Below are 18,677 nucleotides of genomic sequence, written 5' to 3' on the forward strand. Positions count from 1 at the left end.
GAAGTCTGCCAGACGACATCCGTGGAAGTCGTTTGCGTCAATGTTTAATAAACTTTTATTTTCTCTAAAACTATAAAGAATTTTGAACATTTTCTTGTTAATTCATGTCTATTAATCAATATTTTAGCTACTGGATGAAATTTATAACTAAATTCGTGATATTTATGAGGTTACCAACATTCATGTTTACTAAAGTTTCTAGGGAAAATTGCCAAAAGAGAACAAAAAAACAACATAGTTGTCCCTATGGTATAAATCCAACCTTAAGTTGTCCCTATAGTATAAAGTTTCTCATAATGCCAAAAGTAACCTTTGATTAATCACATTAAACATAATTAATTGGATTTTTTTTTTAAATGGAAAAAGGTTGGTTTAATATAGTTTCCAAAAGGGAAAAAAATTAAAAAAGAAAAAGAAAAAAGGGATCTAAACATTTTACTTCCCCTAACTCCCGTAACCCTAACATCGATCTCTCCGACTCTCTCTTCCACAGCGAGCAAGATGGCGATTGTGTCTTCTCCTTTGTGTTTTCTCCGGTGAAATCAATGACGACTGCAGCCACCGGTGGAACCCCTTTTTCTTCTCCTACATACCGAAGGTAAACACCAAAGTTCTCCATCCAATTTCAGTCATAAAGTTTGTTCCTTTCTCCTTCTTGTTCTAATACTTTTCTCTGGATCTCTTTCTCTCTAGACAAACGCAAAGGAGATTTCAGTGCTTCTCTCTCCACCTCTCCGTCTCTCCGCCTCTCTCCGCCTCTCGCCGCCTCTCCGCTTCTCTCCGCCTCTCCCCTTCTCTCCGCCTCTCCGCTACTCTCTGCATCTTCGTTCTCTCCGCCTCTCCGCCACTCTCTTTCTCTGAAATCGTGTTGAGCTAAGGTATTATGTCCGAACTTTATCTTTCTTCATTTCATGTTCCTCGATCCGGTTATTGTTTGATGTGTCTATGTGTTTGTGAATTGATTTTGTTTGATATGGTTTGGTTAATTGATTTCGTTTGTAAACAAAAAGATAGTCTTTGTGTTTCTGAGTTTGAATTTCGTTTTGTTCTTGTGTTTGTCTATGTTTCACTGCAAAGTTTGTTTCTTTGACTTGAAAGAATATGTTCTGTAAAACTGAAGGAGAAGAGCTTACCTGATTTGTGAATTGTCTTACTTTGCTACTATCTAATTATATGAACCGATTATGTTTCTGACTTGTGGTTTTGGTTTATTTCATGATTCGTTTCACTAAAATCATTTTTTGTTTTTTGTAGATATGGAGTTAGAGCTACCTAAGCGACTGTATGCAAAGGGTTTGGAACCTCAGGTCAAGAAGATCAACAATTGTTGTCGCATGGAACTTATCAGGGATCTGAAGAAAGTCATGTCTGCAGAGTACAATGATGTGAAGATAGATCATGTTTTCAAACATATCATGGCTATTGCGGATAACAAGCTCGGGTTTTCAGGGAAAAGCTCGGGTTTTCAGGGAAATTGGTGGATAGTTTTTTGTGTAAGCAGCTGATTACCTCGAAGATGCATGAGAAGTGGTTTGTCTTTGCGAGGACGCCTCTCCGGTTTTCGCTTCAGGAGTACCATGCTGTGACAGGCCTCAAAGTTTCTCGGGAAAGCAGCAGTGACGTAGTAACATGTAAAAATGATGGGGGGGTTTGGAGTAACCTACTAAGGACTGGTGATAAGATCACCTTGAAGTCGATCCGAAAGGTGCATCTAAAAGAAGTTCACAAGTGGACTCGGATTGATAGGATGAGGTTGATCTACCTGTGTGTAATAATGGGTGTGGTGATGGGGAGAGACGAGAAGGTGAACATCCCTGATATGTACATCAAGTTGGTGATGGATATTGACAAGCTCCGGAAGTTCCATTGGGGTCTTCACTCGTATAACTTCCTGCTATAAGTTCCATTGAGAAGGCTAGGAAGAAGTTAGGTAAGAAGGACATGTACATTTTTGAGGGTTTCTCATATGCTCTCCAGATTTGGATTATGGAAGCAATTCCTGATTTTGGAGAAATATGTGGGAGACAAGTCTTTGGCAGCTTCGTCGGTCCAAGGTGTGGTAATTGGAAAGGAGTTGCAAACGTTTCTTATGAAGACATCATTGAGCTTGAGGACTCCTTAACTAAGAAGGTAATCTCACATTGTTTTCTTATATATGGTTGTTGTATATAATTTGTATAACTTTTAATTTTTTTACTGTTTTACAGAGTGACTTTTTCTCGGTTATTTCAGAGACTGGTAATGGTGATATGTTTATGCATGTTAACTATACAAGGAAGGGTAAGATGGAAGATGAACGAGTGGACCTTCTTCTAGATAGGATCAAACAGAAGTTTGATTGGAGCAACACAGAATGGCCAGTTTTAGAGCCTGAAGAGACTGAAATTGAGGAAGCCGACAGCCAGGATAGAGGGTCAGAAGTTGATAAGACTGTGGCTGATACTGATGTTTTAGCAGACGAGGAGACCTCTTCGGTCACGGTTGCAAGAAAAGGCAAGAGAAAGGTTTTTGATGAAGGAGCAGAGACAAGAAAGAAGAAGTTGCTGTGTAAACGATCTGCAGAAAAAAATCTTACTTTTGGTCCTGAAACTAAGAGAAAACTTTGACATATTATGTATTTCCTCTTTGGCCGAGATCATGGTATCATCATCGTAGGTATCTTCATCAACTTCGACTCTTCTAATCTTTTCTTTCTTTTTCTCGCACTGCCTCTCAACAAACATAGGAGCTGGTTCGTTCCCCCTATCAACCGAGTTTCCCTCCTCTTCAGCAGTACTTGAATCAGCTGGCGACTTGTTAAGATCAAAGTCTCGTTCATTCAGATTCTCAACTTTGGCTTTAGATGTTACACACAATTGAGTAGAAACACACTTTTGAACAAAACCAACAAAATTCTGAAGCTGTCGATCATTTGCAATGATCACAGGTGGACATGTTGATGTATTGATCAACTCAGTAGGTAGATAACTCAACTCCAAATCGGGTAAGCTATCTTCTTCCATATCAAAATCCTCCAAAACCATTCTTTTAAAAACCTCAAAGGTAGAACTTGATTCTAATAACAGTAGCCTAGCCCCTTTCTCATCAGCCGAAAAAACTCAACCCGTGGTTGCGCCAAACTCCCAAACACCACATGTTGTATAGATATGCATCATAGAACAAGAGTTTGTGAAAATCACAAGACAAACTATAGAAAAATCATGGGGAAATCATAGACTGGTGAAGAAGAACATTCAAAATCGTTTTCTTTTTGATTTTTCATGAAGCAAATCAATGAAAACACATTTTAGGAAGTTAGATTATTTTTAGAATATTTTTAAAACTGCAACTTCATAATTTTCGAAAAAATAGTTTTTTTATCCGTAGAAAGCACCTTCTACACTGTGTAGAACATAACAAAATTCCAGAATGTAATTTCTACACTCTGTAGACGTTCGTGTATGGTTTAGATTTTGCATTCCTGATAACTTAGAATACTCCATAAAAGTAGAAACATCTTTCTAAATAAAAGTAGCGATCATTACAAATAGTAGAATTCGTATTCCCCATATTTAGAATTATAGTAAAAAGTAGGTTGTACGTTCTAAAAAAAGTAGATTGATATGTTCATTCTAGAATTCATTTTCTACTCACCCGTTTTGTGTAGAAGAGGAATTCTATTTTTAGTAGAACATAATTTGAAAAAAATATTTATTATGTTTTTCAACCCAAAAAAAATATGTGTTTGTGTAAATGAGTGTTTTATTAATTGTTTATATTTTTAATAATTGTTTTGATTCTTAAAACTATTTATTTCATTAATTTTAACATATGAAAAGGGTAAAAGGGAGATAAAATGGTAAAAAAAATGGATTTATACCATAGAGACAACTATGTTGGTTTTTTGTTCTCTTTTGGTAATTTTCCCAAGTTTCTAGCTGATCCGAGAAGGCTTTCGTGGAAGTCTTCTACGCTAGTTTTTGAATAATTTGTATTTTAAAGAGTATTAAGTAACTTCATGACATGTAAAACTCATATTTTCAAAATATGTTTTATGCCTTAGTTTTACTAAATGTGACTAAGTTTTTCAACACAAACATGTCAAAATTGTGATATGTATTGACTAGTTACTATTGTTTGTTTCTATCTCTTAAGTATGCACCAATGATGATTATTGCTATGAGTGGGTAAAATACTTGTTTCTTAAAATGTTGTATCAATGACTTAAGTATCATTATTGTTATATGCATCAATGATGTTTTTTGTTATGAGTGAGTAGAATAGTTAAAATGATTCTTAATATGTTGTATCAATGACTTAAGTATCATTATTGTTATATGCATCAATGATGTGTTTTGCTAGAAGACTTCCTAGAAGACTTCTAATGAAATTGTTATATCTTTGAACTTATGTAATGGTTTATCTTTTGTAAGTTTGACTAAGTTTTCTTAAGAATTTTTCTCCCCTAGTTGTAATAAATTTGATTAATTTTTTCTGTTATTGTGTTTTGCTATTGAAGTTGTATCAATAACTTCAATTATGTCAAGTAATTTGGGCAAGATAATATTGTGGAATATGAACATATTTACCAAATTTTTTATTAATATCTCTTCAAATTTACAAAAAAAAATCACAACTAATGGAGTACACATGCAAATCACAAAACAGACCAGAAACAAAACTATTATAGATCATTCATCTACAAAGACAAGCTTGGACTCCATTTGATATGGAAGAAGACTCTTTCAAAATACTACCAGGAAGTCTTCTGGAAGACATCCTGGAAGTCTTCTAGCGCATTATATTTTAGAAGACTTCCCATAAATCTTCCAAAGTCTGCTCCAGATCTGAAAAACCTGCATATAAAAAAAATGTTCAAATGGCTTAAAAACAAAGAAAATGAGTGGAAAATTATATAGATATACTTTTATATAACACACAAAGTACATATCCAAGTAAAGGAGCTATCTTCTTTGACTTGAGTTTGTTATAAGCGTGAGAAGTCATACGATCTCGTGTCAAATGAACCCCCTTGATTGGTAAAGCATTATCATAAGCATTATGCTCCATATTATCCAATCAACATTTAAAAAAAAAATATTTAAAACATCATTTACCAAATGCTAATGCTCTCCAAATGATATTTGACAAATACTCTCATGTGGAGCTTTTAGTAGAGCATTTGCATTTATAATTGGGGGATTTGCCAAATATGACTCAAAACTTGATTTTAAATACAAAACTATACCTAAAGTTGAATCAAATGCAAAACTAACCTAAAAGTCTTGTGAAATTACAGCCAGCCCCTTGTGACCAAACAAAAAAACAGAACTCATTTTTATAAATATAGCCCTGAAAAGTCGTTTGAGTCTTCTGAGATAATGTAAGTCGTCTAGACAAATTCCAGGGAAGTCTTCTAGTGTAGTTGATCTTAAAAATAATTTATAATTTTTAAAAAAAATATTTTGACAACTGAAAAATTATAATCATGTAATTATAAACAGTTTTAAGTAATATAAATTAAGATATAATAAAATTGAATAGTTTTCAACATAGATGAGTGAAAGTAGTTAATCATGATATTCTTTGGCTTAGGTTTGACAACATATGTTGTAGTATTGTATGTATTCTTAGAGTTAGATTTTGAAAATCTTAAATGTTCTTTTGAAAAATTAAAATTTTACCTATATGTGTTTATTTCTGTGCATAGTAAACATTTTTTAAGTTTAATTTGATTTTATTAAGTGTTTAATTAGTTAATTTAGTTTAGGAATTATGTTTAGGGTCTAAGCGCCTAACATGTAAGTCGTCTGGCGATTAGAAGACTTTTCTAAAAGTATTTTAGCCATGTGATTTTTGACAAATTATGTTTTTATGCTTATAGAATTTGCATTTGATAGACAATTTGGTATTATGTCCTTACGATTGACCCTCATGATCTAAGTCTAAACATCCTGTTTGCACCTGTTCAATAAAATTTTACGTTTGATCATTTGATTACATAAGCATTGACCCTTGTGAAACACAATTCTACCTCCGCCACTCGATGGATTCCGTTGCCACAACATAGCTAACATCTATTCATGTTTTATATGCATGTTTACGAATTGTTTCTATCTAACATCCAAATTCAAACATAGATTCATGTCGTTGACGAATGATGATGTGATAACTCAAAAAAAGATATCATACAATTGAAATCCTATTATATGTGTATAATTGACTAAACTCAATAATTAAAATTTTATAATATCGTGCTGGAAAATTATTTAAACTATTAAACAGTGTTTTAATAGTTTTTGGGGTCATGCCCATTAATTGTTTTAAGTAAGGCCCATTAATACAAAACCCAGTATCTGGCCGATAATGTCTCGTGCCCAAATTCAGCGCGTATAGGTCGTGGCGGAGAGTGGTCCCAAACCCCTAAACTTTTGGTGGTCCGCAGGCATCGCTTCCGATCAAGAACCACCGTCGAAGAAGCCGGCAAGAGAACCGACCTCGATTCTGCAACTTCCAGATGACTTAGTATTGAGTTGCTTAGCCCGGGTCTCGAGATTGCACTATCCGATTCTCTCGCTCGTTTCCAAGACCTTTCGATCTCTCACTTCTTCACCGGAGCTTTACCAGAATCGGTATCTCTTAAACCGCACCGAGAACTGTCTCTATGTGTGTTTACAGTTTCCTACCGAGCCTAACTTTCGTTGGTTCACTCTCTAGTCGTTGAATCAGGTTATTTTTTGTTAGTACTTAGTATGTCATGTTTCTTGTAGATGATTAAGCGTATTTTGTAACTGTCTCTTAGATTGCAAACTCTCTGATGAATGACTCATCACTCATGAGACAAGCGGCTTCTTCTTGTTGTGTTTTTTTTTTTCTATTGTATTGTATGTATGCGTTTGTAGCGGACAATAGTTCACTTCTAACCTAGGATTCACTTTTAGCTTACTCTGTGTCTTTGAAATCATTTTTATACAACCATGAGAATAGTAATAGTCTCATTTTCTGTCACGTGGCTACTTTAAGTTCTCAAAAGTTGCTGTCTAGCTGATTGCCTCCAACAAAACCAAGATACACAACTACTGTTTGTTTCTCTTTTGTTTAATGACCAAGTCGCAGAAGAAAATGTGGTTTGATTAAGCTTACGTTCATGTATTGTTTGTGTAAAAATTGTTGAAAAATAGTTTAACATACTTTTCACTAAAAATCACTTTATTCTTGAATATCTATCATTCCTATTCAGACTTAAATCGATAGAATATGAAACTACTCTCCATCTAGACTTCAATGATACGTCAATATAGAATTGGTCTAGGCCATGTTCGTTTTTGAATCGTCTCGTCTGCATCCAGATGCAAATATTCACATATGATGCAACATCTATAATATCTACATTTGCACCTCAAAATCCAAAAGAATTAAATACCATTAACACAAATATAAAATTAACTATATTAGTTATTATAACTATTATATTGCATTTTGAATTGAAAAATCGCGTTTTCCCGCCAAAACTAAAAAATCACATTTTTACGTTAAAATCAAAAATCAAGTTTTTCCACCAAAATTTCAAAACTGTGTTTTTCACCAAAATTGCAGAATCGCATTTTCTCGACAAAACCAGAGAATCGCATTTCAACACCAACCGAAAATGGTGTTTTCCTGCATAAATTAGATAATCACATTTTTTGCCAAAATAAGAAATTTGTGTTTTCTCGCCGCAACCGGAAAATTGCATTTACACCCCAAAACTGGAAAATCACAATTTTCCGTCAAACCAGAAATTTGGGTCTTCCTGCCAACATAAAAAAATTGTATTTTCTGCCAAAACCGAAAAATCGAGTTTTCCTGCCATAACCAAAAAACATGTTTTCCTGCCAAAATCGAAAATTTTGTTCTCTCCAAAATCGTAAAATTACTTTTTCCGCCAAAATCGGAGAATTATGTTTTCACCGCTAAAATCAAAATCGCGTTTTCCGCCACACCGAAAATGTTGTTTTCTCACCATAACAGTAAAATTGCAGTATCCTGCCATGACAAGAAAATTGATTTTTCCCGCCTAACCTGAGAATCACATTTTCCCGTCAAAATTGGAAAATCGTATTTCCCGCCAAAAGAAAATTATGTATTCCCGTCAAAACCGGAAATTGTGAGTTTTCTGTCAGAACAGGAAAATTGCGTTTTCCGCCAAAATTTGAAAATTGCACTTTTCGCCAAAATTGAAAAATTGTGTTTTTCCGCTAAAACCAGAAAATCGTGTTTTTCGCCAAAACTGTAAAATCACGAGAAGATGATTTGTTGTGCTGAGATCTCCTTGGAAATGTGCAGCAGTGAAGAGGTTTGGGGAAAGTTGAATGGTTCGATGTTGTGCTTACTATAGAATCACAAACTTAATAAGAAGTCCTTCTCTTATTCAATATCACAAAAACTCAAATCACAAATCACAATTCAATAATCATATTATGCAACACAATATGCATCTCCATATATATAGCTTCGATATTTCCTATTCTCAATAGTATTAACATAAATCATATTTCCTATTTCTAAACATAACTCCAAAGGAGAATAGGAAACTTGTAATTCAAGCTTATCCAACATACTCCCCCTTAAGCTTGAAATCATCTTCATTCACAACTTTAACTCCAATTAGATCACGCATTTCTCTGAATTTTATTCTTCCAAGTGACTTGGTGAGAATGTCTGCTTTCTGTTCGCTGCCAGGGATATGATCGACTTCAATCTGCTCGTTCTCGACACATTCTCGTATAAAATGAAATCTTCTGTGTATATGCTTACTCCGGCCATGAAATACAGGATTCTTGGACAGTGCAATCGCAGATTTGTTGTCGACTTTAATGACCACACGCTTGCTCTCTTTGCCGACTGCCTCACTTAGAAGTTCCTGCAACCAGATTGCTTGTTTTGCAGCTTCAGTTGCTGCCATGAACTCAGCTTCACAAGATGAGAGCGCCACTATTTCCTGCTTGGTAGAGCACCATGTGATAGGACTATCACCAAGATAAAATATGTGACCCATTGTACTTCTACCATCATCTATATCAACATTATGAGAGCTGTCACTTTAACCCATTATTTCAACACCTCTGTTACGCAAGTAACAGAGTCCATACGAGCAGGTACCGCGAAGATATCTAAGAACTTGTTTCAGAGCTGCACCATGGGAACTTTTAGGAGCCTGCATATACCGGCTAAGAACTCCAACACTAAAGGACAGGTCTGGTCGTGTGTGGAGTAAATAGCGGAGACAACCAATGGCTCGACGATACTCCCTCTCATCGATGTTCTCTTCATTAGGTGACTTGGAGAAGCTTGCGTTTAACTCCATTGGAACATGACACGGATTACAGGAGCCCATCTTGGCTTCTTCAAGTATTCGTTGAGCATACTTATCTTGTTTAAGAATAATACCTTCCTTGAGTTGCAACACTTCTATCCCCAAGTAATAAGTTAACTTTCCAAGGTCACTCATCTCGAATTTACTTGCCATCTCTTGTTTAAACTCTAGTATACCTTTTAGTGAAGATCCGGTAACTAGAAGATCATCTACATAGACCACAACAATAAGCAGCTCGTTCCTGTCTTCTTTCCGGTATAATGACGGTTCTTTTGAGCATCTCCTAAAGTTTAAACCTCGTAGTATTTGATTTAGCTTTATATTCCAGGCCCTGGGCGCTTGTCTCAGACCATAGAGAGCCTTTTTCAGCTTGTACACTTTGTGTTCTTCTCCAGTAACAATAAAACCTTCTGGTTGATTAACAAACACTTCTTCCCTCAGCTCTCCATGAAGAAACGCAGTTTTAACATCAAGATGGTGTATCTCCCATCCATGTGATCCTGCCAAGGCGATGATCAGCCTGATTGTTTCAATCCGAGCCACCGGAGCAAACACCTCGTCAAAATCAACACTGTGACGCTGAACGTATCCTTTAGCTACTAACCGGGCCTTATACTTATTGATGGTTCCATCAGCATTGCGTTTAATCTTAAATACCCACTTCAAACCAATTGGTTTCACACCTGTGGGTAGCTCCACAAGATCCCATGTGTCATTCTTCTCTATTGAGAAGAGTTCATCCTTACAAGCATCAATCCAAACTTTCAATTCTTTAGCTTCACTAAAGCTCCACGGCTCATCGTTTATAATCATTAACAGGTGCTCACTTTCCACTTCCGAGAGCAAAACGTAATCATCAAGATAAGAAGGTTTAGTAGATACCCTTGTTGATCGTCTAGGTTGTGGTTGTGAGTCTTCTTCATCGCTATCATCATCATCATTCTCATCATCTTCAATGACATCTTCATTATCTCCTACGGTATTGGAGGCTTCACTTTCTGGTAGTATCTGATTCGAGCTCCTTAGGTCTACCGTAAAACCATCAGTTGCAGCCACGTTTCCTTGTTTCGACCAGCACCATTCCTTTTCTTCATCAAACACGACGTCTCGGCTCACCACAATGCGTTTAGTTAAGGGGTTAAGTAGACGGTAGGACTTTGATCCTGGCTCTGTCCCCAAGTGGACTAGAGTTCTGGATCTGTCATCCAACTTCTTTCTCCCAGCAGTTTCTGTTCTCGCGTAACAGACGCATCCGAATACTTTTAAGTGAGAGAGATTTGGTTTTCGATTTCTCAAAGCCTCATAAGGTGTCATCCCTTCCAAAGATCTCGTCGCAACCCTGTTGATCAGGTATGTGGCGTGCCTTAGTGCTTCACCCCAGAGATGATTTGGCATGTTCATATGTTTAAGAATACTCCGTGTCATCTCTAACAGCGTCCGATTACGACGTTCTACTACCCCGTTTTGTTGCGGGGTATAGGGTGCTGTTAGGTGACGATTGATGCCATGTTTGTCGCAATAAGATTGAAACTCAAGAGAGACGAACTCGCCTCCTCTATCTGTCCGTAGGGTCTTTATCACAGCTCTTGTTTCTTTCTCCACAAGTATCTTAAACCGTTGAAATTTTTCAAAAACCTCGTTCTTCTCCTTCAACAGCACTGTCCACATGTATCGCGAGTGGTCGTCAATGAGAACAAGAACATATCTCTTGTGGGCTGGTGTTGGCGGTGTGATAGGTCCACAGAGGTCTGCGTGGATTAGTTCGAGTATCTCGGGAGCTCTATATGAAGTTGCTTGTGGAAAAGGCTTCCTGGTTTGTTTGCCCCTTAAACACGAAACACATGTCTCATTGTTATGAACCTCACTCTTCACGCCATAAACAAGTTCCTTGTTAATCATCATTCTCATTGTCTCCTTGCTGATGTGGCCCAATCTCGCGTGCCAGAGTGAAGAGTCCTCACGACCTGCTACTTGCAAGCAATGAACGTAATCTACAAGTAACGTGACTTTGTATAGACGATTCTTTGCCCTTTTGGATTTGATCAACAGTTGTCCCTGCTTATCAAGTAGCTTTAGTGTATCATCCTTCATGTTTACTTCACAACCCGCCTCAGTAGCTTGTCCTAAACTAAGGATATTGCTTTGTAGTGCAGGTATGTAGTAAACATTGTTTAAGATTCTTTTCATTCCTCCATTGATCAGGAAGCGTACTGACCCTTTTCCCATTATATCAATCCGAGAGTTGTCTCCAAAACGTACTTTCCCGGTGATGGTTTCATCAAGTTCATGGAAGAACATACGATTTCCACTCATGTGGTTGCTAGTGCCGTTGTCTAAGTACCATACATCTCTAGTATCTGAATCAGTCTCGAAAGCACTAGGGTTCACCTTATTCTCATTTAAATACACAACCTCGTTCATCATTAGAGCGTCGGCTTCTTGAGTATCTTCATCCTTCTTTTCGACCGCCTCTTGAAGTTTTAACTCTTTATCGGGACAGCCGGAGGCGTAATGTCCAAGCTTATCACATTTAAAGCATGTAATGTGTGAGGCATCCCCTGTAATTCGTCCTTGTTTGTAAGCCTCTCTTTGTTGTTGAAAAGAGCTATAGCGGCCGCGACCTCTACCTCTCCAACTTGTTCTTCCGCCGCGACCTCGTCCTCGGTTTCCATAGCTGTTTCCATAGCCTTCGTGACTTGATTCAGAACTTGCATACATCAACTTGCCTGAATCATCATATGTATCTTCTTCTTCCTCAGCAATTCTTTCTTCGTAAGCTTTTAGCCTACCAACGATATCGACAAAACTCGTTGTTCTAAGATCAAGAACCTGCTCGAGTGATGCGACCATGTGAATGTATTTTTTCCTCGGCAAACTCTTTAAAAACTTCTTAACAAGTTTTGACTCTTCTATTGTCTCTCCTAAGGAGGCAGATTTTGAAGAGATTTTTGAAAGCTTGCCGGCGAAGGTATCAATCGTATCACTATCCTTCATCTTAATTCTATCAAACTCTGCCATTAGAGTTTGTAGTCTAGCTTCTTTAACTCGTTCAGCTCCAACGTGTCTTGCTTTGATTGCATCCCACACTCCTTTTGCTGTATCTATATCACCAACTTGCAGGATCAAAGCTTCCGGTATGGATTGGAACAGAAACGCAATCGCCATATTATTTTTCTTCATATCTTCGGTTCCAGGGTCTATTGATTCCCACACTTCACTAACCTTAAGAGTTATCTTCATCCTCATGGACCAGACAATGTAGTTTGAGGTAGTCAGCATAGGAAACTTTACGGAGGCACGTCCGGCATCTTTGTGTAACACAATCTCCCCTTTGTCGTCGCTCATGGTTTGTATGTAATCGTCAAGATTCTTCGTTTGGCTCTGATACCAAATATAGAATCACAAACTTAATAAGAAGTCCTTCTCTTATTCAATATCACAAAAGCTCAAATCACAAATCACAATTCAATAATCATATTATGCAACACAATATGCATCTCCATATATATAGCTTCGATATTTCCTATTCTCAATAGTATTAACATAAATCATATTTCCTATTTCTAAACATAACTCCAAAGGAGAATAGGAAACTTGTAATTCAAGCTTATCCAACACTTACAGTACCCAAGTCTTGCAATTCGTGTATGCTATTGCAGCTACCTACTCATGAGACATGTTTAAAGGGAATGAATCAGGTTATAATTAAGTTGTTCGTATGTCACTTCTTGAAGATGATAAAGGTTCGTTTGTAACTCTCTTTGATTTCAAACTCTTTAGGCTACTCTTTATTTTGTCTTGTGTTTGTATCGTACATTACAATGGTTCACTTCTAACCTATGCAATCACTTTTAGCTTACTTTGTATCTTTGAAATCACCATTTTTGTTTGTTTGTATTAATGTTGTTGCGTTAGTTGCATAGAAGGCTACGGTTCTCTTTCCAACCATGAGAATAGTGATTGTCACTCTGCTAATTAAGGTCTCAGGAGATAATTTGTAGCTAATTGCCTCCAGCAAAACCAAGATTCACAACTAGTGTTTTGTTTGTTTCTCATTTGTCTAATGATCAAGTTGCACAAGAAAATGTGGTTGTTTACGTTCATGTTTTGTTTATGTAAAAATCGTTGAAAAATAGTTAAATATTCGTAAAAATTCAAACTATATACACAAAAGGAGACCTAAAGAATCACACCAACACTCCAAAAACTATGCAAGGTATGGTTATTGACGACCCAACTATATCATATTCTCAAGAGATCACCGGATTGTTGTTCTCCCAAAGGACAGGGCCCCAATCCCGCTCTCCCTGCGCTGAGAACAAGAAACAGAGAGCACATGTGTGTTTGTGTTATGCATTGTTGTGACTAAGAGACAGGAATAAATCATATTAATGTTCTTTCTTTACCTGAGATTTAGGGGAAGGGAACACATTCCAAAATCTTAACGTTTCATCTCCTGCTCCTGTAACGATCGTCTGCAACAGACAAGATCCATCACACAAGAGAAACTACCGTTGATGCAAGTGTAGATATTCTAACCTGTCCATCGGGTGAAACAGCAAGATACAGAACACGAAACGTGTGACCCGTCAGAGTTGCTAACTGTAAGAGATCAAAAAGACATGTTCAGTTGTTGTCTAAACGTCAGCAAGAAAGAGAGACAGAGAACTCTTACTTTAGACATGGTTGGGTATTTCCAAACGATGATTTGATTTTGTGAATATCCATGCGTGCTCACAAGCTCGTTCACGTTCTTGGACCAAGCCAAATTACACACCTGACTGTTAGTGTCCACGCAACTTAAACGAGTGTTTGTCTTCGTGTTCCAGAAACGGATACATCTATCAGCAGTGCCGCCACCTGAAGCAAGAAGTCCATGAAGATGCGGAGACCAAGCAATGGCTTTAACCGCCGCTGTGTGTTCACAGTATCTCAAAACCGGTTTTGTTGAATGTTGGTTCCATACGAGAAGCTGCACCATCCCGAGAATCATTACCCGTGTTCCAAAGAGGAAACAGACCCAATTATATATCTTACCTTATTGTCGTTTCCGCCTGATGCTAGCTCGCGGTTGTCGTAAGACCATTTGAGTCCGCAGACTTCGGATCTGTGACCTGTTAGCTTACTGACATGATCTTTTTGAGAACGTATGTCTCTCTGAAGTATTTTCTTGTCTCTGCTACCGGAAGATAAAACAGATGAGCTCCATGCCACGGCTCCTACTCTTAGCCGGTGTCCTCCCATCGTTCTTATTCTCCTGCAGCGTAACGCATCCCAAATCTAGTGAAAGAAAAGAAAAGCAGTAAGATTAAGTTGTCCATAAAAAAAATTTTTTTACAAAACTCTAAATATGTTCAACATACCTCTATGGTTCCGCTACTAGTTCCAATAGCCAAATGTGTTCCACGTAGTGCCCAACCCACTGAGCAAACACTTTCATCGCCACCGAGATCGCATAACTTAGTTACCTGAAAGTCATTCCGTGTCAAAAACACTTGAACATTCTTTGAGTGAAGAAAAAGAAAGAAAGAAACTCGCCTTGCTACTAGAAGCATTCCACAAATAAACGCAGCTCCCTAATCCAACTGCAAGTACATTTTGCGCAGACCAATCCACGAGATTCAAGTAAAAATCATCTTGCAGAGCCGGCGCATCCAATACCTAACAACAACAACAACAACATCCACAAGACAAATGCAACATCAGCAAGAACCTACATTTATAATCACTGGATAGAGAGTAGACATTACGCATTCTTCAAAAACAGTTCACTCCACACACACACATTCACTCAAAGAGATCAATTCCTAAAATGTATCAACGCTAGACTAATCCATCCAAAAACACACACGCAAATCTACACTAGTAACATTCACATGACAGATGCAATATCAGGAAGAATCGACATTATTTATACTCATTGTATAAAGAGTAGATAGACATCACACATTCTTCGATAACAGTTCATTAAACACTAGCAAAGACTGTACAAAGAGAGCGCTTTTAAGTTTCACACATACTACAAAAAGCTTAAGGATATCAATCGAAGCTACACAATTCAATCCAATTCAACACAAATCCACACTACTAAACCCTAATTTCAACTCACAAACCCTAAAGTCCATAACTTTAAAAACCCTAATCACCGTAAGAAACACTCTCACCTTATAAGCAGACTACACTCTCACCTTATAAGCAGACTTGAGAATATTCCTCGGCGACTTAACCGGACTCCGGCTAACACTAGGCCCCTCATCACACCCAAACGGCGGAAACGAGTTCACCGGCCGCTGCGTCTCCGTCTTATACCGGAAAATATTCCTTGAAGAAGGAGAGAACCCAGTAACGACATCTGCTTTCTCCGGCGTCTCCGGTCCGAAAAGCACGGTTCGGAGCATACCGGCGTAAGAGCCAGGCCCATCTTCTTTCCCGTCCTTCTTGGGCGACGGTTCGAGGCCGAAAAGTGCGAAATTAGAACCGGATGGGCTCGGGATAAACCGGTCGGAGTAGATTGGTTTGGATGGAGAGTGGTAGTGTTCGGAACGGATTAAACGGTTGATTCGTTGGGTCTCGAGTGAGACCGTTGGTCGATTCATTGACGGTGGGAGGTTTAGCTGAGATGATGAAGATGAAGGATCTTCTTCGTCCTCCTCCATGGTTGGTTTGATTCTCTTGCTGCTTCTTTCCTCCATGATTATTCCAGATTTGGGAAAATCTTTTCTGTTTTTTTTTTTTTCCTTTCTTTCCCGGGAAATTCTCAGGGAAACAGAAATCGTCAAGGGAAAAATGGTGCGAAAACAAGGGGGTGATCAGGTGCGATAGAGTTTATAGTTTGTACAGTGCATCCTTTCTGTTTTAATGGACCGTTTAATTGGGCTCAGCCCAAGAACTATTTTTAACGCAGCCCAATAATAAATGGTTAAGTGTAGGCCTGTGTAAACCAAACCAAAAACTCGAATCCAACCCAACCAAGCCTAACATAAACACCAAATAGATTTTCTTCCGTGGTATTTCGGGTTTAGGGTTTTACCTAAAGTAAACAGGAACCCAAATGAATGTCCGAAAAAATCCGAAAATTTCAATATTCCAAAAAAAAAACTTGTACTAAAACTGATCTCAATCTCAAAGGCTTTGTTAGTTTGCTCACCCAGGTGATCCATTTGGGTGAAGATGCAAATCGATGTTCGTTTTGTGCATTATAATGCTACATCCAGATTGATAACCCAGCTGAATTTTTAAAAACTCATCTCAAATTGTCACCCAAATGAAGGTGAGTTTTGATGGTGCATCTGGATGCAGATGCATCTAGTTCAGTCCAAAATGATTAATGACAAAAATAACTTTTTAAAATCAAAATATTATTTTCAAACCGTAAATTCTATTTTCTTGCATATACATTTTTCCGCCATAACCAAAACATATATTTTCTCGCAAAAACTGAAAAACACACATTCCCACTAAAACCGCAAGATGCGTTTTTCTGCAAAAAAAAAACGTAAAACGCACATTTCCATAAAACACATTTTTCGGTCAAACCAGTAAAATCGCACTTTTCGACCAAAACCTAAAAAACACACTTTCCCGTCAAAACCGAAAAAACGCATTTTCCCGCCAAACCCCAAAAAACGCATTTTCCCGCCAAAACCCCAAAAAAATGCATATTCCTGCCAAAACTCCAAAAAGCATTTTCCGACCAAAACCGCAAAAAGCATTTTCTCGCCAAAACCGAAAAAATGCAATTTTTCCGCCAAAACCAGAAAAACACAATTTTCCCACCAAAATCGGAAACACAATTTTCCCGCCAAAACCGGAAAACAGAATTTTCTCACCAAAACCGGAAAACACAATTTTCCCGCCAAAACCGGAAAACAGAATTTTTCCGCCAAAACCGGAAAACAGATTTTTCCCGCCAAAACCGGAAAAACACATTTTTCCGCCAAAACCGAAAAAACGCATATTCCCGCCAAAACCAGAAAAACACAATTTTCTCGCCAAAACCGGAAAATACAATTTTCCCGCCAAAACAGGAAAACAGAATTTTCCCGCCAAAACCGGAAAACAGAATTTTCCCGCCAAAACCGGAAAAACGCATTTTCCCTCCAAAACCAGAAAAAACACAATTTCCCGCCAAAATCGGAAAACACAATTTCCCACCAAAATCGCGAAAAAGTTTTTCCCGCCAAAATCACGAAAAAAAAACTTTCTTGTCAAAATCGTGAAAAAAAACTTTTCTCGTCGAAAACACTTTTCCCGCCAAAACCGCAAAAATACACTTTTCCCGTCCAAACCGCAAAAACATATTTTTCCGCCAAACCCATAAAAACGTATTTTCCGCCGAAACCACGAAAATACACTTTTTCGCCAAAAACACATTTTTTCTCAAAAACCGCAAAAATATTTTTGGCCAAAACGGTAAAAATGTTATTTTTCCGCCGAAACGTAAAAAATCATATTTTAATCATTTTATTAACAAGTCCACCTAGATGCAGATGAAAGTTAAAAAATGAAAATCAAACGAACATAGTTGCATTCAGATGATTCATCTAGATGCATGGACGAAATGAAGAAACGAACAACACCGAGATGGAGCATCTAGATAAGATATCTAGATGGACCATCTGGATGCATCTTCCAGATGTACAAACGAACAGGGCCTAAATGTATTTAAAAACACTAAGATGTTAATGAATGCATAAATAATTATCAGTTACATGAATAATTACCTTAAATAGTTATTTAATATATTTTTGTCGTTTACTTACTTAAATATATATATATTTTTTGGTATTTGATCAATATTGATGTTTTTATATTCTAACAATTGCATTCAAAGTTTAACAAAGAATAAATTTGGTTCTGAAGTATTTTTAAGGCTTAAATAACTTTTTACGTTTATAGAGTTGCTAGTTGTTAATTTTAACTTGTTTACATTTTATTATGTACGTTTCTCGTTCGTACAAAGCTTTGGTTTTGTCATGATATGTCTGATGTTGTCATATATAATTTAAGGATGAATCTCATATTGTTGATAGACGAGTGTCCTAAAGTAATGATGAAGAACAACAACATGGTTTGAAGAAGTCACATACACAAATTTATTAAAAAGATTGGAAATATATTGAGTTTACTCAAGTACAAATCAATATTTTTAGAACCGATACTCGATTAATATCTGAAATCTGAACTATTTCGGGCTCAACCACATCTTAGACATGTAACTAAACCTTAACCAAATTCCACTAAAACCGAACCTAGTCCAACTCGAACTTTTATAATATCCTAATGGAGTTGAAATTCATGAATCCGTAATCCAAAACCCGAATAAACCCAATTGCCCAGCCCA

The 18,677-nt window shown here is 37.2% G+C and overlaps 2 protein-coding genes across 2 annotated transcripts; one reads left to right on the plus strand and one right to left on the minus strand.

The window, feature by feature from the left end:
• The first annotated feature begins 1,256 nt into the window (after window positions 1-1,256).
• On the plus strand, window positions 1,257-2,606 carry LOC106447929. The gene is made up of 4 exons (XM_048749446.1): window positions 1,257-1,400; window positions 1,502-1,834; window positions 1,915-2,130; window positions 2,208-2,606. Exons 1-4 carry the CDS (start codon window positions 1,257-1,259, stop codon window positions 2,604-2,606), a joined length of 1,092 nt encoding a protein of 363 aa, XP_048605403.1.
• A 10,794-nt stretch (window positions 2,607-13,400) lies between these two features.
• Window positions 13,401-16,142, minus strand: LOC106388566 (protein FIZZY-RELATED 1). Its single transcript, XM_013828667.3, has 8 exons — window positions 15,523-16,142; window positions 14,873-14,995; window positions 14,698-14,802; window positions 14,372-14,614; window positions 14,010-14,306; window positions 13,874-13,936; window positions 13,741-13,809; window positions 13,401-13,646 (listed from the first exon to the last, which is right to left on the minus strand). Exons 1-8 carry the CDS (start codon window positions 16,024-16,026, stop codon window positions 13,593-13,595), a joined length of 1,458 nt encoding a protein of 485 aa, XP_013684121.2. The 5' UTR covers window positions 16,027-16,142; the 3' UTR covers window positions 13,401-13,592.
• Between the last annotated feature and the right edge of the window lie 2,535 nt (window positions 16,143-18,677).

This window comes from Brassica napus, chromosome C3 (genome assembly GCF_020379485.1).
Source record: "Brassica napus cultivar Da-Ae chromosome C3, Da-Ae, whole genome shotgun sequence".
In the NCBI taxonomy this organism is placed as follows: Eukaryota; Viridiplantae; Streptophyta; class Magnoliopsida; order Brassicales; family Brassicaceae; genus Brassica; species Brassica napus.

Excerpts from the sequence above, each read along its gene's own strand:
- LOC106447929 (XM_048749446.1), top strand. The coding sequence starts at position 1,257 with ATGGAGTTAGAGCTACCTAAGCGACTGTATGCAAAGGGTTTGGAACCT. Across the intron at positions 1,401-1,501 it reads ATGATGTGAAGATAGATCAT|CTGATTACCTCGAAGATGCA; the intron begins GTTTTCAAACAT and ends TTGTGTAAGCAG. Across the intron at positions 1,835-1,914 it reads CTGATATGTACATCAAGTTG|GCTAGGAAGAAGTTAGGTAA; the intron begins GTGATGGATATT and ends TCCATTGAGAAG.
- LOC106388566 (XM_013828667.3), bottom strand. The coding sequence starts at position 16,026 with ATGGAGGAAAGAAGCAGCAAGAGAATCAAACCAACCATGGAGGAGGAC. Across the intron at positions 14,803-14,872 it reads GGAATGCTTCTAGTAGCAAG|GTAACTAAGTTATGCGATCT; the intron begins GCGAGTTTCTTT and ends AATGACTTTCAG. Across the intron at positions 13,937-14,009 it reads AATACCCAACCATGTCTAAA|TTAGCAACTCTGACGGGTCA; the intron begins GTAAGAGTTCTC and ends GATCTCTTACAG.